The sequence below is a fragment of the Dendrobates tinctorius genome, unplaced genomic scaffold, assembly GCF_039654945.1.
Source record: "Dendrobates tinctorius isolate UK_male_01 unplaced genomic scaffold, ASM3965494v1 ptg000070l, whole genome shotgun sequence".
Taxonomy (NCBI): Eukaryota; Metazoa; Chordata; class Amphibia; order Anura; family Dendrobatidae; genus Dendrobates; species Dendrobates tinctorius.
The window spans coordinates 82,518,992-82,543,876 of record NW_027361738.1 but is presented as its reverse complement, the minus strand read 5'-3'; the positions used below and the strand labels follow the sequence as shown (position 1 = coordinate 82,543,876).

At 45.9% G+C, this 24,885-nt stretch overlaps 1 protein-coding gene across 1 annotated transcript in view; it reads right to left on the bottom strand.

Annotated features, from left to right (window-relative positions):
* The window catches only part of HEPACAM2 (HEPACAM family member 2), a 107,665-nt gene that overhangs the window by 31,472 nt on the left and 51,308 nt on the right, over positions 1-24,885 (bottom strand). Inside the window, exon 4 of the mRNA XM_073582035.1 lies at positions 20,171-20,467. Coding sequence (XP_073438136.1) covers positions 20,171-20,467 — 297 coding nt within the window. The remainder of the gene's footprint in view (positions 1-20,170; positions 20,468-24,885) is intronic.

Genomic DNA, 24,885 nt, shown 5'->3' with positions numbered 1-24,885 from the left:
ACATACAAAATATCTTAACGATCATGTATGCGTTCTGGTAGTCATCTCTGGACGCAAGGTGACCTCTACGTATGGAAGTGAACACTGATGGAGACTTCCTTAAAATCCCTCTTCTGTCTCATCATTCTGCTGCTCTGTCCCCCATACTTTACACTGCATATTAGATCCTTTGAATAAACACAAGCCCAGCAAGAAGTCGGCGTATGAGAATTTTTATTACAGCCATACATTCCATAAAATTAATTGAAAGGGGTTCTCCAACGCCATCTTTTCCCTATTGGCACTGATAACTGGCAATCAGTCATGGGTCCTGGCATACATCTGTAGATTCGACACCATCCTGATCCAGAACTCCTTTAAAATTTGTTTGCATGCCCTATCAGGCTGCTGCTTTATCCCCCATGCTTTACACTGCATCACTGCCTGTTTACCCCAACTTTTACACAAGACCAGTAAATAGTTTTGTAATGTATTATAGCTGTCCTTATTTTTCAGACCAAATAGACACTGAATTCTGAACCCCAGGGCATGAACACTTTATAGACTGTTTATCACGATGGCAGCGTATGGCGGCACACGCGCTCCACATGCCGTGTGTACTTTTCCGCCCATCTGGTAGCCGGATTACTTTGTCACTTGGAGCGTTGCTTCATCATATTCATAACTGTATCTGGTGATTGTTGGGCTGTCAGTCAGCGCTCGTCCGCTGGTGAAGCAGAGCTTTGTGCGCTGTCACTGTGTCACTGTCAGCAAACAGCCGCTGCTACATGTGTTTACTTTAATAATAAATGACATTCTGGACAGACCGGTTTGTTCAGTTCTGCGAAGAGCTGACACTGTGCCACTTCTCTGTGCAGGACAAGCGCATGTGCTGTGCATCACATCAGCGTTACATTGTGTTACCATTGTGAAATGCTGCATCTTCGCTATATATGTTTTTTTTCCTGGAAACCATCAACAAGCAGGTCAGCTGCTGAAGGATCTTAGATTAGCTGCATTTAATTGTTAAATACTGGTTTATGCAATAATTTGCTGTGTACTGTGTACGGACCTTTGGGACCCCCAGAGATCCTAACGGTCAGACATAACTTGCAATTTTGGGGAAACCCCTTTAAACTGTGCCTAAATCATATTAATATGGTGGGCTTCCGATCGCCAGACTCCCAACCACTGAGGGTAGAGTGGTGACCACATACGCCACCCAGATCTCTTAAGCTCCTGGCACTGAAACCTGGATAAAACAGACACCAGGTCTACTGGGCTCTCGTATGGTGGGTTACATTTTCCTCATCCCGCCAGACCTGAGAGCAGACAAGGTTGAGATATTGGCATGCTTCCCATTTCACAATATACTTTTCAGGTTATCCTCTCTTTCACATTCTCCTCTTTTGAGGTCCACACAATCAGACTCTTCCAACCCATTCCCCCAGCGAGCGGCCATTACTGCCCTCCAGGTCAACCCCATTAGTCCAGAGATCAGTTTTCACCTGGTTTCTGGCACTTGAGCGTATCCAATGGCATTCCCACGCTCATCATAGAATCGTAGAGTTGGAAGGGACCTCCTGGGCCATCGTGTCCAACCCTCTGCTCAAAGCAGGATTTGCTAAATCATCCCAGACAGATATCTGTCCAGCCTCTGTTTGAAGACTTCTATTGAAGGAGAACTCACCACCTCTCGTGGCAGCCTGTTCCACTCATTGATCACTCTGTCAAAAAGTTTTTTCATAGTTCTGCACTGCCCTACATCTCCTCCTCATCTCTGTCTACTACCCTACCCATCCTCACCCCAGTGCTGCACAGCCCTACATCTCCTCCTCATCTCTGTCTACCACCCAGCCTGTCCTCACCACAGTGCTGCACAGCCCTACATCTCCTCCTCATCTCTGTCTACCACCCAACCTGTCCTCACCACAGTGCTGCACAGCCCTACATCCCTTCCTTCATCTCTGTCTACCACCCTACCCATCCTCACCCCAGTGCTGCACAGCCCTACATCTCCTCCTCATCTCTGTCTACCACCCAACCTGTCCTCACCACAGTGCTGCACAGCCCTACATCCCTTCCTTCATCTCTGTCTACCACCCTACCTGTCCTCACCACAGTGCTGCACAGCCCTACATCTCCTCCTTCATCTCTGTCTACCACCCAGCCTGTCCTCACCACAGTGCTGCACCGCCCTACATCTCTTCCTTCATCTCTGTCTACCACCCTACCCATCCTCACCCCAGTGCTGCACCGCCCTACATCTCTTCCTTCGTCTCTGTATACCACCCAGCCTGTCCTCACCACAGTGCTGCACAGCCCTACATCTCCTCCTCATCTCTGTCTACCACCCAACCTGTCCTCACCCCAGTGCTGCACCGCCCTACATCTCCTCCTCATCTCTGTCTACCACCCAACCTGTCCTCACCACAGTGCTGCACAGCCCTACATCTCCTCCTCATCTCTGTCTACCACCCAACCTGTCCTCACCATAGTGCTGCACAGCCCTACATCTCTTCCTTCATCTCTGTCTACCACCCTACCCATCCTCACCCCAGTGCTGCACCGCCCTACATCTCTTCCTTCGTCTCTGTATACCACCTTACCGTCGTCACCACAGTGCTGCACCGCCCTACATCTCCTCATTTCTGCCTGCCACACTACCTGTGCTGTCCATTCTGCTAAGGCTATGTGCTCACAAAGTTTTTAGGTTGTGCGCATTTTGTTGGAAAATCCGCAGGACAAAAGTTCTGCGGTTTATATGCGGATTAGCCTGCGGTTTTCCCCTGCAGTTTCACACCTCATAATGATAAGGTGTAATCCAAACCTCCCACTTCTGTCTCCAAGACTTTCCTCGTGCTGCACCTATTCTCTGGAATGCACTACCCAAGACAATCTGATTAATTGCTATTGTTCATAGCTTTAAATGTGCCCTAAAAACACTCATCTTTACACAGGATAATCACATGAATTTTCTAATCTAACTTCTCCCATTATATATTGTCCTCAAAATCAGGTCTCTTCTCTCATCTGTTCCCCCACCCTCCATTCACTCAGTAGCACTTTATGTCTGGCGTACGGTTCATGCAGCTTTGCAAGAGTTGCCCTTTTTTAGAATTATGTCTGGACCATACAATACAAGCACTTTTTACCTTTTGTGTCACCCCTATTTGTTCATAGAGTGCAAGCTCTTGTGAGCAGACCCTCGCTCCAAATGTTTGAATTGGTAAACTACATGTTAATCTTTTATATCTGACTTTGTTTGTACTTGTCCCCTCTGATTGTACAGTGCTGTGGAATATGTTGGCACTATAGATATAAAAATATTCTTTTTTATTACATATTTACATTTTGTTTAATTAATTTCTCAGTACTTTTACTTTTCAGGGTGTACTCTTACCTGTCTCTGATCCCTGTTGGGGTCACATTGTAGCAGCACTACAGACATTTTTGGGCTGGCGCTTCTATACAGGCATCGCTTTGGCCAGAATAGGAGCCATAGTAGTAAACACCCCCCCCCCACACACACAACAACCGGTAAACGCGGAGTTACAATATTTCTACCACTTTAAGCACCATGTTCCCTTTATTATGATGAACTTGATTGGACAGCATCAATAGCGTGTGCGCAGCATCAATAGCGGAGCGCGGCGTTCTGCGGGGATTCTGGGTGATTATATGGGATATACAGGACTGTGGCTGGCACTATAGGAGGAGGGGGACCTGGAGTTTTCACATAATATAACTCTTCAGGGCGGCCCCTGGACCTATTTTACTGCATATAAAAATATCATCTAATAGCAATATCAGAGACGGAACTGGGGTTTTTGTACTTAAAGAAGCTCTACCATCTACATTCTTATTCTCTTAAAATATAGCACTGTGCACTTACAATTGCTCGTTTTGCCTTTCTACCCAACTAATTCTTCTCTTTTCCATTAGGTGTATGAGATCAACAGATGAGCTGATTTCTTCTAATCTCTATGTAGAAACAGGAGGTCAATCTACCCTGTATGAGTCATGAGTCACTGCAAGAGTCCCTGGTAGGGGTGAGGAGGGAGCAGCTGGGTCAGACGTTGAAGGGGGGGAATGATAAATGCAGGGAAAAGAGACCTCCTGGTTCTACATAGAGCAGATAAAAGAAACATTCACTGGGTAGAAAGACAAAATGAGCAATTGTAAGTACACAGTGCTGTATAATATGACGATTTTAATATAATAAGAGGATAACAACTTTGATGCGAGTGCTTCGTTTAAAATAATCTATAAATTGAGGTTATTGTATCCAATGTTAGGGATGTTAAAGGGATTGTCCAGGGATGGAGTTCAAGAATGCAGTAATTCTATGTGCCTGCAGACTTGTGAATCTTGCTCACTGTCAGGATTCTCTGGCACCGGGAGCAGGTGAGCTCGTGACCGCAAGTATGCAGTTTGTAGACATGCAGTCACGTGCCAACTAGACATCCACGGTCTAATTGAATACAAGTGAATTGAGACATCTAGTTTGAATGTGTCCAAAAGTATCCAAATCGCATACTTATGGTAACATGATCGCCCGGCACCAGAGAATTTTGACAGTGCGGCGCACTGTGAGGACTGACAATCTTCAGTCTCAAGCCTGAACAATCCCTTTAATTATACTGTAGATATTTGTAGGAAGAGATACCAGGCCAAAATTAAGATAGGGCACTTGACTAGGAATTTGGAGAATCAAAGGGTCCTCCAGCACCCACCTCTAGGCCCAGACCACATCTATCTATCTGCATGTGTGACTCCCATTTCTCAGAAAATCATCATCTCCTGATGGCGGATCAGCAATCTAACCTCGCCAAGAAGTGTGGGAAGAAGATTCCTTGTCGCGGTCACTTCTCCACCTCCATAACTTCCATAGACTCGGCTGCAAGTAGCTGCTATGGGGGTGGTGGTGGTCATGTGGGGTCAGGATTTCACCAAATCGCAATGTGTCCCTGTAAATTATTATGATTTCTTCCAATGTATCAACAATCATATTTACATTATGGGATGGAATGTAACCAACAACATCGACAGTGTATAGCACAACACCAGCAGGATATAGCACAACACCGACAGTGTATAGCACAACACCGACAGAGTATAGCACAACACCGACAGAGTATAGCACAACACCGACAGGATATAGCACAACACCGACAGTGTATAGCACAACACCGACAGAGTATAGCACAACACCGACAGGATATAGCACAACACCGGCAGGATATAGCACAACACCGACAGAGTATAGCACAACACCGACAGAGTATAGCACAACACCGACAGTGTATAGCACAACACCGGCAGGATATAGCACAACACCGACAGTGTATAGCACAACACAGGCAGAGTATAGCACAACACCGACAGAGTATAGCACAACACCGGCAGGATATAGCACAACACCGACAGTGTATAGCACAACACAGGCAGGATATAGCACAACACCGGCAGGATATAGCACAACACCAGCAGGATATAGCACAACACCGACAGTGTATAGCACAACACCGACAGAGTATAGCACAACACCGACAGAGTATAGCACAACACCGGCAGGATATAGCACAACACCGACAGTGTATAGCACAACACCAGCAGGATATAGCACAACACCGACAGTGTATAGCACAACACCGACAGAGTATAGCACAACACCGACAGAGTATAGCACAACACCGGCAGGATATAGCACAACACCGACAGTGTATAGCACAACACAGGCAGGATATAGCACAACACCGGCAGGATATAGCACAACACCGACAGAGTATAGCACAACACCGACAGAGTATAGCACAACACCGACAGTGTATAGCACAACACCGACAGAGTATAGCACAACACCAACAGAGTATAGCACAACACCGACAGAGTATAGCACAACACCGACAGAGTATAGCACAACACCGACAGAGTATAGCACAACACCAACAGAGTATAGCACAACACCGACAGAGTATAGCACAACACCGACAGAGTATAGCACAACACCGACAGTGTATAGCACAACACCGACAGAGTATAGCACAACACCGACAGTGTATAGCAAAACACAGGCAGGATATAGCACAACACCGGCAGGATATAGCACAACACCGACAGAGTATAGCACAACACCGACAGTGTATAGCACAACACCGACAGAGTATAGCACAACACCAACAGAGTATAGCACAACACCGACAGAGTATAGCACAACACCGACAGAGTATAGCACAACACCGACAGTGTATAGCACAACACCAACAGTGTATAGCACAACACAGGCAGGATATAGCACAACACCGGCAGGATATAGCACAACACCGACAGAGTATAGCACAACACCGACAGAGTATAGCACAACACCGACTGTGTATAGCACAACACCGGCAGGATATAGCACAACACCAACAGTGTATAGCACAACACCGGCAGGATATAGCACAACACCGACAGAGTATAGCACAACACCAACAGTGTATAGCACAACACCGGCAGGATATAGCACAACACCGACAGTATATAGCACAACACCGACAGAGTATAGCACAACACCAACAGTGTATAGCACAACACCGACAGAGTATAGCACAACACCGGCAGGATATAGCACAACACCGACAGAGTATAGCACAACACCAACAGTATATAGCACAACACCGACAGTGTATAGCACAACACCGGCAGGATATAGCACAACACCGACAGAGTATAGCACAACACCGACAGTGTATAGCACAACACCGACAGAGTATAGCACAACACCGACAGTGTATAGCACAACACCGACAGAGTATAGCACAACACCGACAGAGTATAGCACAACACCGACAGAGTATAGCACAACACCGACAGTGTATAGCACAACACCAACAGTGTATAGCACAACACAGGCAGGATATAGCACAACACCGGCAGGATATAGCACAACACCGACAGAGTATAGCACAACACCGACAGTGTATAGCACAACACCGACAGAGTATAGCACAACACCGACAGAGTATAGCACAACACCGACAGTGTATAGCACAACACCAACAGTGTATAGCACAACACCGGCAGGGTATAGCACAACACCAACAGTGTATAGCACAACACCGGCAGGATATAGCACAACACCGACAGAGTATAGCACAACACCAACAGTGTATAGCACAACACCGGCAGGATATAGCACAACACCGACAGAGTATAGCACAACACCGACAGAGTATAGCACAACACCAACAGTGTATAGCACAACACCGACAGAGTATAGCACAACACCGGCAGGATATAGCACAACACCGACAGAGTATAGCACAACACCAACAGTATATAGCACAACACCGACAGTGTATAGCACAACACCGGCAGGATATAGCACAACACCGACAGAGTATAGCACAACACCGACAGTGTATAGCACAACACCGACAGAGTATAGCACAACACCGACAGAGTATAGCACAACACCGACAGTGTATAGCACAACACCGACAGAGTATAGCACAACACCAACAGTGTATAGCACAACACCGGCAGGATATAGCACAACACCGACAGAGTATAGCACAACACCGACAGAGTATAGCACAACACCAACAGTGTATAGCACAACACCGGCAGGATATAGCACAACACCGACAGAGTATAGCACAACACCGACAGAGTATAGCACAACACCAACAGTATATAGCACAACACCGACAGTGTATAGCACAACACCAGCCGGATATAGCACAACACCGACAGAGTATAGCACAACACCAACAGTGTATAGCACAACACCGGCAGGATATAGCACAACACCAACAGTGTATAGCACAACACCGACAGAGTATAGCACAACACCAACAGTATATAGCACAACACCGACAGTGTATAGCACAACACCGGCAGGATATAGCACAACACCGACAGAGTATAGCACAACACCGACAGTGTATAGCACAACACCGACAGAGTATAGCACAACACCGACAGAGTATAGCACCACTCCAACAGTGTATAGCACAACACCGGCAGGATATAGCACAACACCGACAGAGTATAGCACAACACCGGCAGGATATAGCACAACACCGGCAGGATATAGCACAACACCGGCAGGATATAGCACAACACCGACAGTATATAGCACAACACCGGGAGGATATAGCACAACACCGGGAGGATATAGCACAACACCGGGAGGATATAGCACAACACCGGAAGGATATAGCACAACACCGACAGGATATAGCACAACACCGACAGGATATAGCACAACACCGACAGAGTATAGCACAACACCAACAGTATATAGCACAACACCGACAGTGTATAGCACAACACCGGCAGGATATAGCACAACACCGACAGAGTATAGCACAACACCGACAGTGTATAGCACAACACCGACAGAGTATAGCACAACACCGACAGAGTATAGCACAACACCGACAGTGTATAGCACAACACCGACAGAGTATAGCACAACACCAACAGTGTATAGCACAACACCGGCAGGATATAGCACAACACCGACAGAGTATAGCACAACACCAACAGTGTATAGCACAACACCGGAAGGATATAGCACAACACCAACAGTGTATAGCACAACACCAACAGAGTATAGCACAACACCAACAGTATATAGCACAACACCGGCAGGATATAGCACAACACCGACAGAGTATAGCACAACACCGACAGTGTATAGCACAACACCGACAGAGTATAGCACAACACCGACAGAGTATAGCACAACACCGACAGTGTATAGCACAACACCGACAGAGTATAGCACAACACCGACAGAGTATAGCACAACACCGGCAGGATATAGCACAACACCGACAGAGTATAGCACAACACCGACAGTATATAGCACAACACCGGGAGGATATAGCACAACACCGGGAGGATATAGCACAACACCGGGAGGATATAGCACAACACCGACAGGATATAGCACAACACCGACAGTATATAGCACAACACCGGGAGGATATAGCACAACACCGGGAGGATATAGCACAACACCGGGAGGATATAGCACAACACCGGCAGTATATAGCACAACACCGGGAGGATATAGCACAACACCGGCAGGATATAGCACAACACCGGCAGGATATAGCACAACACCGGCAGGATATAGCACAACACCGACAGTATATAGCACAACACCGGGAGGATATAGCACAACACCGGGAGGATATAGCACAACACCGACAGTATATAGCACAACGTCGGCAGTGTATAGCACAACACCAGCAAGATATAGCACAACACCGACAGTATAAAGCACAACACCGGCAGGATATAGCACAACACCGGCAGGATATAGCACATCACCCGATCACCGGCAGGATATAGCACAACGCCGGCAGTATATAGTACTGTACAACACCGACAGAGTATAGCACAACACCGACAGAGTATAGCACAACACCGACAGTGTATAGCACAACACCAACAGTGTATAGCACAACACAGGCAGGATATAGCACAACACCGGCAGGATATAGCACAACACCGACAGAGTATAGCACAACACCGACAGTGTATAGCACAACACCGACAGAGTATAGCACAACACCGACAGAGTATAGCACAACACCGACAGTGTATAGCACAACACCAACAGTGTATAGCACAACACCGGCAGGATATAGCACAACACCGACAGAGTATAGCACAACACCGACAGTGTATAGCACAACACCGACAGAGTATAGCACAACACCAACAGTGTATAGCACAACACCGGCAGGATATAGCACAACACCGACAGAGTATAGCACAACACCGACAGAGTATAGCACAACACCAACAGTGTATAGCACAACACCGGCAGGATATAGCACAACACCGACAGAGTATAGCACAACACCGACAGAGTATAGCACAACACCGACAGAGTATAGCACAACACCAACAGTATATAGCACAACACCGACAGTGTATAGCACAACACCAACAGTATATAGCACAACACCGACAGTGTATAGCACAACACCGGCAGGATATAGCACAACACCGACAGAGTATAGCACAACACCGGCAGGATATAGCACAACACCGGCAGGATATAGCACAACACCGGCAGGATATAGCACAACACCGACAGTATATAGCACAACACCGGGAGGATATAGCACAACACCGGGAGGATATAGCACAACACCGGGAGGATATAGCACAACACCGACAGGATATAGCACAACACCGACAGTATATAGCACAACACCGACAGAGTATAGCATAACACCAACAGTATATAGCACAACACCGACAGTGTATAGCACAACACCGGCAGGATATTGCACAACACCGACAGAGTATAGCACAACACCGACAGTGTATAGCACAACACCGACAGAGTATAGCACAACACCAACAGTGTATAGCACAACACCGGCAGGATATAGCACAACACCGACAGAGTATAGCACAACACCAACAGTGTATAGCACAACACCGGCAGGATATAGCACAACACCAACAGTGTATAGCACAACACCGACAGAGTATAGCACAACACCAACAGTATATAGCACAACACCGACAGTGTATAGCACAACACCGACAGAGTATAGCACAACACCGACAGTGTATAGCACAACACCGACAGAGTATAGCACAACACCGACAGTGTATAGCACAACACCGACAGAGTATAGCACAACACCGACAGAGTATAGCACAACACCGGCAGGATATAGCACAACACCGACAGAGTATAGCACAACACCGGCAGGATATAGCACAACACCGGCAGGATATAGCACAACACCGACAGTATATAGCACAACACCGGGAGGATATAGCACAACACCGGGAGGATATAGCACAACACCGGGAGGATATAGCACAACACCGGCAGGATATAGCACAACACCGACAGGATATAGCACAACACCGACAGTATATAGCACAACACCGGGAGGATATAGCACAACACCGGGAGGATATAGCACAACACCGGGAGGATATAGCACAACACCGGCAGTATATAGCACAACACCGGGAGGATATAGCACAACACCGGCAGGATATAGCACAACACCGGCAGGATATAGCACAACACCGGCAGGATATAGCACAACACCGGGAGGATATAGCACAACACCGGGAGGATATAGCACAACACCGGGAGGATATAGCACAACACCGGCAGGATATAGCACAACACCGACAGTATATAGCACAACGTCGGCAGTGTATAGCACAACACCAGCAGGATATAGCACAACACCGACAGTATAAAGCACAACACCGGCAGGATATAGCACAACACCGGCAGATCACCGGCACATCACCCGATCACCGGCAGGATATAGCACAACGCCGGCAGTATATAGTACTGTACAACACCGACAGAGTATAGCACAACACCGACAGAGTATAGCACAACACCGACAGAGTATAGCACAACACCGACAGTGTATAGCACAACACCAACAGTGTATAGCACAACACAGGCAGGATATAGCACAACACCGGCAGGATATAGCACAACACCGACAGAGTATAGCACAACACCGACAGTGTATAGCACAACACCGACAGAGTATAGCACAACACCGACAGAGTATAGCACAACACCGACAGAGTATAGCACAACACCGACAGTGTATAGCACAACACCAACAGTGTATAGCACAACACCGGCAGGATATAGCACAACACCAACAGTGTATAGCACAACACCGGCAGGATATAGCACAACACCGACAGAGTATAGCACAACACCAACAGTGTATAGCACAACACCGGCAGGATATAGCACAACACCGACAGAGTATAGCACAACACCGACAGAGTATAGCACAACACCGGCAGGATATAGCACAACACCGACAGAGTATAGCACAACACCAACAGTGTATAGCACAACACCGACAGAGTATAGCACAACACCGGCAGGATATAGCACAACACCGACAGAGTATAGCACAACACTAACAGTATATAGCACAACACCGACAGTGTATAGCACAACACCGGCAGGATATAGCACAACACCGACAGAGTATAGCACAACACCGACAGTGTATAGCACAACACCGACAGAGTATAGCACAACACCGACAGAGTATAGCACAACACCGACAGTGTATAGCACAACACCGACAGAGTATAGCACAACACCAACAGTGTATAGCACAACACCGGCAGGATATAGCACAACACCGACAGAGTATAGCACAACACCGACAGAGTATAGCACAACACCAACAGTGTATAGCACAACACCGGCAGGATATAGCACAACACCGACAGAGTATAGCACAACACCGGCAGGATATAGCACAACACCGGCAGGATATAGCACAACACCGACAGTATATAGCACAACACCGGGAGGATATAGCACAACACCGGGAGGATATAGCACAACACCGGGAGGATATAGCACAGCACCGGCAGGATATAGCACAACACCGACAGGATATAGCACAACACCGACAGTATATAGCACAACACCGACAGAGTATAGCACAACACCGGAAGGATATAGCACAACACCAACAGTGTATAGCACAACACCAACAGAGTATAGCACAACACCAACAGTATATAGCACAACACCGGCAGGATATAGCACAACACCGACAGAGTATAGCACAACACCGACAGTGTATAGCACAACACCGACAGAGTATAGCACAACACCGACAGAGTATAGCACAACACCGACAGTGTATAGCACAACACCGACAGAGTATAGCACAACACCGACAGAGTATAGCACAACACCGGCAGGATATAGCACAACACCGACAGAGTATAGCACAACACCGACAGTATATAGCACAACACCGGGAGGATATAGCACAACACCGGGAGGATATAGCACAACACCGGGAGGATATAGCACAACACCGACAGGATATAGCACAACACCGACAGTATATAGCACAACACCGGGAGGATATAGCACAACACCGGGAGGATATAGCACAACACCGGGAGGATATAGCACAACACCGGCAGTATATAGCACAACACCGGCAGGATATAGCACAACACCGGCAGGATATAGCACAACACCGGCAGGATATAGCACAACACCGGCAGGATATAGCACAACACCGACAGTATATAGCACAACACCGGGAGGATATAGCACAACACCGGGAGGATATAGCACAACACCGACAGAGTATAGCAGAACACCGACAGTATATAGCACAACGTCGGCAGTGTATAGCACAACACCAGCAAGATATAGCACAACACCGACAGTATAAAGCACAACACCGGCAGGATATAGCACAACACCGGCAGGATATAGCACATCACCCGATCACCGGCAGGATATAGCACAACGCCGGCAGTATATAGTACTGTACAACACCGACAGAGTATAGCACAACACCGACAGAGTATAGCACAACACCGACAGAGTATAGCACAACACCGACAGTGTATAGCACAACACCAACAGTGTATAGCACAACACAGGCAGGATATAGCACAACACCGGCAGGATATAGCACAACACCGACAGAGTATAGCACAACACCGACAGTGTATAGCACAACACCGACAGAGTATAGCACAACACCGACAGAGTATAGCACAACACCGACAGTGTATAGCACAACACCAACAGTGTATAGCACAACACCGGCAGGATATAGCACAACACCGACAGAGTATAGCACAACACCGACAGTGTATAGCACAACACCGACAGAGTATAGCACAACACCAACAGTGTATAGCACAACACCGGCAGGATATAGCACAACACCGACAGAGTATAGCACAACACCGACAGAGTATAGCACAACACCAACAGTGTATAGCACAACACCGGCAGGATATAGCACAACACCGACAGAGTATAGCACAACACCGACAGAGTATAGCACAACACCAACAGTATATAGCACAACACCGACAGTGTATAGCACAACACCAACAGTATATAGCACAACACCGACAGTGTATAGCACAACACCGGCAGGATATAGCACAACACCGACAGAGTATAGCACAACACCGGCAGGATATAGCACAACACCGGCAGGATATAGCACAACACCGGCAGGATATAGCACAACACCGACAGTATATAGCACAACACCGGGAGGATATAGCACAACACCGGGAGGATATAGCACAACACCGGGAGGATATAGCACAACACCGACAGGATATAGCACAACACCGACAGTATATAGCACAACACCGACAGAGTATAGCATAACACCAACAGTATATAGCACAACACCGACAGTGTATAGCACAACACCGGCAGGATATAGCACAACACCGACAGAGTATAGCACAACACCGACAGTGTATAGCACAACACCGACAGAGTATAGCACAACACCAACAGTGTATAGCACAACACCGGCAGGATATAGCACAACACCGACAGAGTATAGCACAACACCAACAGTGTATAGCACAACACCGGCAGGATATAGCACAACACCAACAGTGTATAGCACAACACCGACAGAGTATAGCACAACACCAACAGTATATAGCACAACACCGACAGTGTATAGCACAACACCGACAGAGTATAGCACAACACCGACAGTGTATAGCACAACACCGACAGAGTATAGCACAACACCGACAGTGTATAGCACAACACCGACAGAGTATAGCACAACACCGACAGAGTATAGCACAACACCGGCAGGATATAGCACAACACCGACAGAGTATAGCACAACACCGGCAGGATATAGCACAACACCGGCAGGATATAGCACAACACCGACAGTATATAGCACAACACCGGGAGGATATAGCACAACACCGGGAGGATATAGCACAACACCGGGAGGATATAGCACAACACCGGCAGAATATAGCACAACACCGACAGGATATAGCACAACACCGACAGTATATAGCACAACACCGGGAGGATATAGCACAACACCGGGAGGATATAGCACAACACCGGGAGGATATAGCACAACACCGGCAGTATATAGCACAACACCGGGAGGATATAGCACAACACCGGCAGGATATAGCACAACACCGGCAGGATATAGCACAACACCGGCAGGATATAGCACAACACCGGGAGGATATAGCACAACACCGGGAGGATATAGCACAACACCGGCAGGATATAGCACAACACCGACAGTATATAGCACAACGTCGGCAGTGTATAGCACAACACCAGCAGGATATAGCACAACACCGACAGTATAAAGCACAACACCGGCAGGATATAGCACAACACCGGCAGATCACCGGCACATCACCCGATCACCGGCAGGATATAGCACAACGCCGGCAGTATATAGTACTGTACAACACCGACAGAGTATAGCACAACACCGACAGAGTATAGCACAACACCGACAGTGTATAGCACAACACCAACAGTGTATAGCACAACACAGGCAGGATATAGCACAACACCGGCAGGATATAGCACAACACCGACAGAGTATAGCACAACACCGACAGTGTATAGCACAACACCGACAGAGTATAGCACAACACCGACAGAGTATAGCACAACACCGACAGAGTATAGCACAACACCGACAGTGTATAGCACAACACCAACAGTGTATAGCACAACACCGGCAGGATATAGCACAACACCAACAGTGTATAGCACAACACCGGCAGGATATAGCACAACACCGACAGAGTATAGCACAACACCAACAGTGTATAGCACAACACCGGCAGGATATAGCACAACACCGACAGAGTATAGCACAACACCGACAGAGTATAGCACAACACCGGCAGGATATAGCACAACACCGACAGAGTATAGCACAACACCAACAGTGTATAGCACAACACCGACAGAGTATAGCACAACACCGGCAGGATATAGCACAACACCGACAGAGTATAGCACAACACTAACAGTATATAGCACAACACCGACAGTGTATAGCACAACACCGGCAGGATATAGCACAACACCGACAGAGTATAGCACAACACCGACAGTGTATAGCACAACACCGACAGAGTATAGCACAACACCGACAGAGTATAGCACAACACCGACAGTGTATAGCACAACACCGACAGAGTATAGCACAACACCAACAGTGTATAGCACAACACCGGCAGGATATAACACAACACCGACAGAGTATAGCACAACACCGACAGAGTATAGCACAACACCAACAGTGTATAGCACAACACCGGCAGGATATAGCACAACACCGACAGAGTATAGCACAACACCGGCAGGATATAGCACAACACCGGCAGGATATAGCACAACACCGACAGTATATAGCACAACACCGGGAGGATATAGCACAACACCGGGAGGATATAGCACAACACCGGGAGGATATAGCACAGCACCGGCAGGATATAGCACAACACCGACAGGATATAGCACAACACCGACAGTATATAGCACAACACCGACAGAGTATAGCACAACACCAACAGTATATAGCACAACACCGACAGAGTATAGCACAACACCGACAGTGTATAGCACAACACCGACAGAGTATAGCACAACACCGACAGAGTATAGCACAACACCGACAGTGTATAGCACAACACCGACAGAGTATAGCACAACACCAACAGTGTATAGCACAACACCGGCAGGATATAGCACAACACCGACAGAGTATAGCACAACACCAACAGTGTATAGCACAACACCGGCAGGATATAGCACAACACCAACAGTGTATAGCACAACACCGACAGAGTATAGCACAACACCAACAGTATATAGCACAACACCGACAGTGTATAGCACAACACCGGCAGGATATAGCACAACACCGACAGAGTATAGCACAACACCAACAGTGTATAGCACAACACCGACAGAGTATAGCACAACACCGACAGTGTATAGCACAACTCCGACAGAGTATAGCACAACACCGACAGAGTATAGCACAACACCGGCAGGATATAGCACAACACCGACAGAGTATAGCACAACACCGGCAGGATATAGCACAACACCGGCAGGATATAGCACAACACCGACAGTATATAGCACAACACCGGGAGGATATAGCACAACACCGGGAGGATATAGCACAACACCGGGAGGATATAGCACAACACCGGCAGGATATAGCACAACACCGACAGGATATAGCACAACACCGACAGTATATAGCACAACACCGGGAGGATATAGCACAACACCGGGAGGATATAGCACAACACCGGGAGGATATAGCACAACACCGGCAGTATATAGCACAACACCGGGAGGATATAGCACAACACCGGCAGGATATAGCACAACACCGGCAGGATATAGCACAACACCGACAGTATATAGCACAACACCGGGAGGATATAGCACAACACCGGGAGGATATAGCACAACACCGGGAGGATATAGCACAACACCGGCAGGATATAGCACAACACCGACAGTATATAGCACAACGTCGGCAGTGTATAGCACAACACCAGCAGGATATAGCACAACACCGACAGTATAAAGCACAACACCGGCAGGATATAGCACAACACAGGCAGGATATAGCACATCACCCGATCACCGGCAGGATATAGCACAACGCCGGCAGTATATAGTACTGTACAACACCGACAGTATATAGCACAACGCCGGCAGTATATAGCACAAAACTGTCAGGATATAGCACAACACCGGCAGGATATAGCACAACACCGGCAGGATACAGCACAACGCCGGCAGGATATAGCACAACACCGACAGTGTATAGCACAACACCGGCAGGATATAGCACAACACCGGCAGGATATAGCACATCACCGGCAGGATGTAGCACAACGCCGGCAGTATATAGTACTGTACAACACCGACAGTATATAGCACAACGCCGGCAGTATATAGCACAAAACTGTCAGGATATAGCACAACACCGGCAGGATATAGCACAACACCGGCAGGATATAGCACAACACAACAGTAACAAACACAAAGAGCATTAGATCAGAAATATCCGACATATCAGGGCTCATTTCTACATATCACTGATATGATTAGGATGGGGACATCGTGGACACTGTCACCTTGCACCAAAGCAATCCTATCTACATGGAGTTCGTAGTATGTTCTGTTTATGTCTATGCGGAGTTCCTCCTGTTACTCCAGTTTCTAGCAGACTTTTTGCCTGTGAGACTGTAGCTATTCGTACGGTCATTAGGATTTTGTGACTGCTGATATCCAGAGAGGTAGACTAAAGAGAGAGGTGTCCAATCGTTGCTGTATGTAGCAGGAGCTTGGCATTTACCTGCAGCCATCACTAGGGGGAGCTTTATATCAAGTTCAATCTAAAAACAGTATGCAGTGAGCTCTAAAGTTCCCTCTAGTGGCGACTGCAGGAGGTCAGAATTGTGTAACATCACTCAATGCAAGAATTTGTTCACAGCCTTCCACCAAATAAAAATCACCTGTTGACAAGGGCTATAAGTCTTGCTAAAATTTCTGTATTTCCTAGCTTATTGTTAATTTTGAAAACTGCCAAAAACAGTGTGCAAAGATAACCAAGAGATGGTTGGTCCACCAACAGTCCACAGGGTTTATTACAGAGAATCTGCTATATGGTTTTGCTATATAATCTGAGAGCAGCATGACGTAGGGGCAGAGACACTGATTCCAGCAATGTGTCACTTACTGGACTTTGTGTTGCTGTTTAAATAAAATCTGTGTTTTATCAGCAGAACATTATCACAACAGGACTGGGCGTCTCGTGCCCCTTAGTCTTCTGCTCTGTGTAATCCACCTTTCACAATAGGTGATGTCACAGATCACCTCCTCCTCCTCCTGTACAATGACTGATAACACCTCTATATACAGTAGATAACACAGGATCCACCATTCACAATAGGTGAAGTCACAGCTCAACTCCTCCTCCTGTACAATGACTGATAACACCTCTATATACAGTAGATAACACAGGATCCACCATTCACAATAGGTGATGTCACAGCTCACCTCCTCCTCCTGTACAATGACTGATAACACCTCTGTATACAGTAGACAACACAGGATCTATCATTCACAATAGGTGATGTCACAGCTCACCTCCTCCCCCTCCTGTACAATGACTGATAACACCTCTGTATACAGTAGATAACACAGGATCCATCATTCACAATAGGAGATGTCACAGCCCACCCTCTCCTCTTCACTTCACAATGCCCTTTGCCCTAATCAAAGCATGCTTAATACATACTAAAATACTACTAAATATGGTCTATAGTCAGTCTATTGTTTCAAATATCCATGTGGTTAGAATAAGGCCTAGTTCCCAGTGTGAAAATATCTCTAAATTTCTTTTTTTTTAATACAGATTTTTAAATCAAATTTAAATAACATTTCCCAAAATTTATATAAAAGACATTTAAAGTAAAAACTTTATTTAACAATATGTCATTTTCTGACCACACATTCCCTCTAAGGCCTGTTTCACACATCCGTTTTTTTTAGCTCAGCTGAAATCCGCCAAAATGGCGGAAAACGGATCCGTTGGCGGATTGAAACAAACTGGTGTCACCGGACCGTCGGATCTGGATAAGGCAGAAATTTAAAGGAAACGAGAGAGAGAGGTGTTTTATGTTTAAGGCAGAACCGGACTGGTCCTCCATAGGAAGATACTGTACCACTCATTGTACCCGATCTCGACTCGGAAAGGAGAATCATCAATACAAGACCACCGACTTATTAAAGAATTATTCCCAACGTCATGAATGGGTATCATCAGATAGAACTTGTAAACACAAACACTTTTGCAATTTACTGCTCGTTAAAATTTTTAGCCATTCTTGAGATATTACCTTTTTTTTTTTACTGTCCAGCTCGTTGCCTTAGAGACCGACCACCGCTGCTATACAGCTAGACATATGCTGAGCTTACAAGCTCTCTTTTATTTAGCTTGTAAACACTTTTCTGAAACTGTCCGGGATCGCTGGAGCGCAGTGTTACCTCTAAATCCTGGCCACTTTCAGTGCTGGAAATACAAACTAGACAGCAGCGGAGGTCGGTCTCCAAGGTACAGAGCTGTAAACAAAAGTGTTAATATCTCAAGAACGGCTGCAAATTTTATTTAGCAGTAAATTGAAAAAATGCTCGTTATTTATTTTACAAGCTCCATCCGACGATATCCATCTATGATGATGGGAATAACCCTTTATGTGAGAATTCACTCACAGGGTGTACGAAAATGAGAACATTTCCTTCTGAGTTCAGCCTCCCGATATTCCCTACCTATGGGGGTGATGATGACTGTAAACTGCGTCTCTTCCCCTTTCCCGGTGATGTTGTTGTACGCCCGGCACAGATAATCCACAGTTTTTTGCCTGACTGTCTCAGAGAGGAGCTTGAAATAAGGTCCATAGTTGACGATCTCGGAGGAGTTGTTGCCCCTCTGGATCCAGGCACAAGTATTTGGGGGATTGGAGTCGGCAGAACAGTCAAAGCGAACAGATTCTCCATTGGCAATAGTAAAGACTTCTCCGACCTTAAGCCCTTTGTCTGAGATGACACGAAGCCCGTACGGTCCATCTGTCAAAAAGAAGACAGTGCGGGATGAGTAACAAACGACACAGAAACATAAAATACTATGACATATACGGGATGATAAATTATGCAGTAACACGGTTGGAATACAGTTTAGTTGACCTGTTTTATGCTGATGAGGTGCAACAAGCCAGGAACAGGCGGAGCTGAGCTATTAGAAAACCGGATAAAATTTTTTTGGGTTTTCTGTAAATGATCAAATGATCATGTGAGATCGCTATTACAACTTTAAGGAACTTTCACGCATGGCAAATTTATTGCAGGAGTTTTTCTGACTACACATCTGATCAGAGCCGATGCTAGGCTTACATTCACCATCTGCAAAGTTTCAGATTGTGATCCTTGACCTACTATCATAATCCCCTGGCCAAAGCAGAGTGGCTTGTTGGCACCTACCTGGCACCTACCCATGTACAGAGAAGTATGCCGACTCAATCTGTTGTCATTCTCAGGCTAGAAAAGAAAAATCTTGAAAATGCTGAAACATAAAAGTGTATTAGAGTTTTCCATTGTAAATTAATTAAGTTTTGCTTGAAATAAAACTAGAACAAGGACGCACGTTCAGCTGAAGTGTATTGCGGTGCAGAGACCTGCAGACTCCCTGCACTGCAATACACACCGCCGGCCAATCAGCGGACATCGGCTGACGTCGGTGTGCCTATCACAAGTGGTGCATGGCAGTGACGTCATGCGCTGCCCAATGCTGGCATGCCGAAGTCAGCTGCAGCCTATAGAAGAGGACAATGTACTTCATTGGAGCGGAAGAAGTGTTGGACAAGAGCGGCAGATCGCACACTATATTAGGATGGAGGACATTATACCTGGAAGGGGCCCAGAATGGTTGTCATTATACCAGGATGGGGAACAGTATACCAGGTAAAGGCCCAGGATGGGAACATATAACAGGAAGAGGCCTAGGACAGGAGACATTATAATAGGAAAGGAGAACAGGATGGGGGACCTTATACCAGGAAGGGGCCTAAGATGAGGGGCATTATTATAGGATGTGGACCAGGACGATGGACATTATTACCGAAAGGGGCCTGGATAGGGAACGTTATTACAGAATTGGGTCAGGACAGGGGATATTATTACAGAAAGTAGCCCAGGATGGAGAATATTACAGGCAGGGGCCCAGGATGGAGAACATTATTACAGGAAGGGGCCAGAGTGGGTTATATTATTACAGAAAGGGACCCAGGATGGAGAATTTAATTACATAAAGGGACCAGGGCAGGGGACATTATTACAGGAAGGTGCCTGAATGGGGACATCATTATGTGTAAGGTGAAGACGTATGTATTTATAGGATGTAGAAAGCTACAAAGGCCCATACATCTGACCAACATGGAGGTGGGGGGGGTCCAGGTCCAAATTTTCTTCGGGGCCCCATAGGACTCTAGTTAAACCACTGCATGCATAAAGCACTGTTTAAACTTGAAAATACAGGAAACTTAGGAAAATCTGAGAATGTTCTGGAATGAAAGCCATGTTGGTTGTTACCTAGAATTCCCAGCAGCTAATATAACATGACAAGTTTATAAAGCGTGACCCCTAAATTAACCGATAAGCTAAAATAGCTACAAAGAGTTCTCTTTTGCCTCCGAAGGAACGAACAGATCCCTGCATTACAGAGACAACCCACTTTTAATGAAAGACAAAAATTGTGACTTTCTTTACCCAAGTACACAGTCATGCGCCCTGTCACAAGCCCTCCTAGAAAGGAGAAGACCCCCATGAAACATTCCCTTATCCCTCCGGATGAAAAGGATTCAGTAAGATTGGAGGATCGGTGACCACCCTGACAAAACTTAAGAAAATCCAATCCTGTTCCTGACTTTCACTTAGGTTGCCATCCCAGTGTCGGCACAAGCCAAGGTCGAAGGCTGTACCCCCTTACAAAGAGGTTGCCCAAGTCGAGTGATAAATCTGATGCCCTCCCTGAGAATTCAGGATAGGCATCCTATAAAGGCACCACATGTCGAAAAGTCCATGGGCGAAATAATGTGGAAAGTGAAGACTTGTGAGTAAACTGATTTATATTTACACTGTGTAATACTTCATTTCACCTGTAGAGGCGCTGTAAGGAAACTGAGCAGCTACTGTCACAGACTATGCCTTGTCCACGGGCGGTCTAGCAGCAGGACATCCTGTTATCCGTTTATCAAATCTAATCATGTGCGATCTTTTTAGTTTCGCAATTGAAAAAAATAAAAAAGGCAAAAACAAGAAAACATGAAAGCAATGTCTGCAGACAATGACAATAAATTACTGCAAAAAAAAAACAAAGAAAAGCAGCAAGTAATTAGCACCTCCTTATAAACCCAAACACACTGAGCAGATGGAGCAAATGTAAGTGCCATATGTGCATGTAATTAGTGATATCAGGTCCCTGCAGAAATCCAGAACCAGACTTATCTCAGGATCAGCACAGATTCATGTGCTGGAAAACAGAGGGTACGAGCAAGAAGAGTAGCTGCAAACAGCGCCTCTCTCTCTCTCTGGAGGACCCAAGATGTTCATACATTACAAGGACAACCTATTAATGTTAATGGAAACTGTAATTCTTCATATCTCCTGTGGGGGTGCTGTAGGGAAATTAAAGACTTCCAGATGGCTCCATAGGTGATCGCTGGTACTTCAATGCTGATGTAGATGTACGAGAGCTTGTTTTTTTAAAGCAAGGGCTGTAGACTTGATTGACATCATTTAATTTACCATATAATGTATCAAGAAATGTAAAAAAAAAAATAAAAAATTCAAGTGAGGAGAAATTATGAAAGAAAACTCAATTTCACCATTGTTTTCTGAATTTAGGTTTTACGGCATTAATTATATAAAAAAAAAGTAACTTAGGAACCAATTCCTCCATGTCAGTCCGATTACACCGACGCCAAACAAGCAGAATTTTTTTTACTGTTTTAGTGGCTTAAACCAAAAAAATGGAACTTTGCAACAACAAAAACAGACTGTTAACTTTTTTTTTTTGACCATCGATGGAGTTGGGTGCAAACTGTTTTTTTTTATGTGGTGAACAGACATTTTTATGAATGCCTTTTTGGGATACATACAATGTGTTGATTGCCATTTATTGCATTATTTTTTTTTGGGGGGGAGGAGAAGTAGAATAATAATTTAAAAGATTTAACCTTTTTTTTTTTTTTTTTTTACAATTTTGCTACATACGGTATGTTTGGGGAAAAGGTGGGTGATTTAAACTAGAAAATAAATAATAATAACATATAATATATACCCAAAATATTTTTACATTTTTGATTAGTCTCTTAAGGGGATTTGAACCTGCAATTCCTTGATCGCCTATTTAATGCTGTAATGTTGAAGTGTTTTGGTAAATGGACTAGCTCCTATATTATTATTAATTTATATAACGGCATTATTTCCATGGTGCTGTACATGAGAAGGGGGTTACATACAAAGTTCTAGATATCACTTACAGTAAACAAATTTACGACAGACTGGTACAGAGGGGAGAGGACCCTGTCCTTGCGGACCTACATTCTACGAGATAATGGGGAAGAGACAGAAGGTCGGGGGTGCAGCAGCTCTGGTGGTGGTGAGGCGGCAGCTCGGGCGGTGGTGAGGCGGCAGCACGGTATTATACCATGGGCAATGTATGACAGCACTGTATTATAATATGGGCACTGTATGGGAGCACATTATTCCACTATGGGTAATGTATTACAGCACTGTATTATACCATGGGCACTGTATTACAGCACGGTATTATACCATGGGTAATGTATGACAGCACTGTATTACACTATGGGCACTGTATGACAGCACTGTATTATATTATGGGCAATGCAGGACAGCACAGTATTATCCTATGGGTAATGTATGATGGCACTGTATTATGGGCACTGTATGACAGCACTGTATTATACCATGGGTAATGTATGACGGCACTTGAGCATGAGAACTTTCTATCAGATCACCGGAGATTACCTGGATCATTTTACCTGGTCCTGAGAACCAATGTCATGTACTTAGCAACCCGGAGCTCGCACGCTGTGGCCAAGCATTGGCATAACATCAATACTCATTTTTGGCCTGTCATGCAGATAAGCTCCATAGAGAACTCATCAGAGTCCTCACTGCTGTTTACCCAATGCCTTGTAAATCCATAAATCACCTGTTTTGCTGAGACTTTACTCCTGCGGGTTTGGTGCTGATTGGTTATGTCAGCAGCACCCTGCCGCCCATTCTGTCACTGAGCAGATGGCATGTACTTAGAGCGAGGGACCTTTTTATCATTGCACACCCCCGCAGTCTCAACATATGGTACACGGGAACCTTACGAGCAGGCTCGCTTGCTGCAAACATGTTATTGACGATATATAGATGGAAATTTACTGCTCCAAGGAGCGGCTGCCATATTCTGC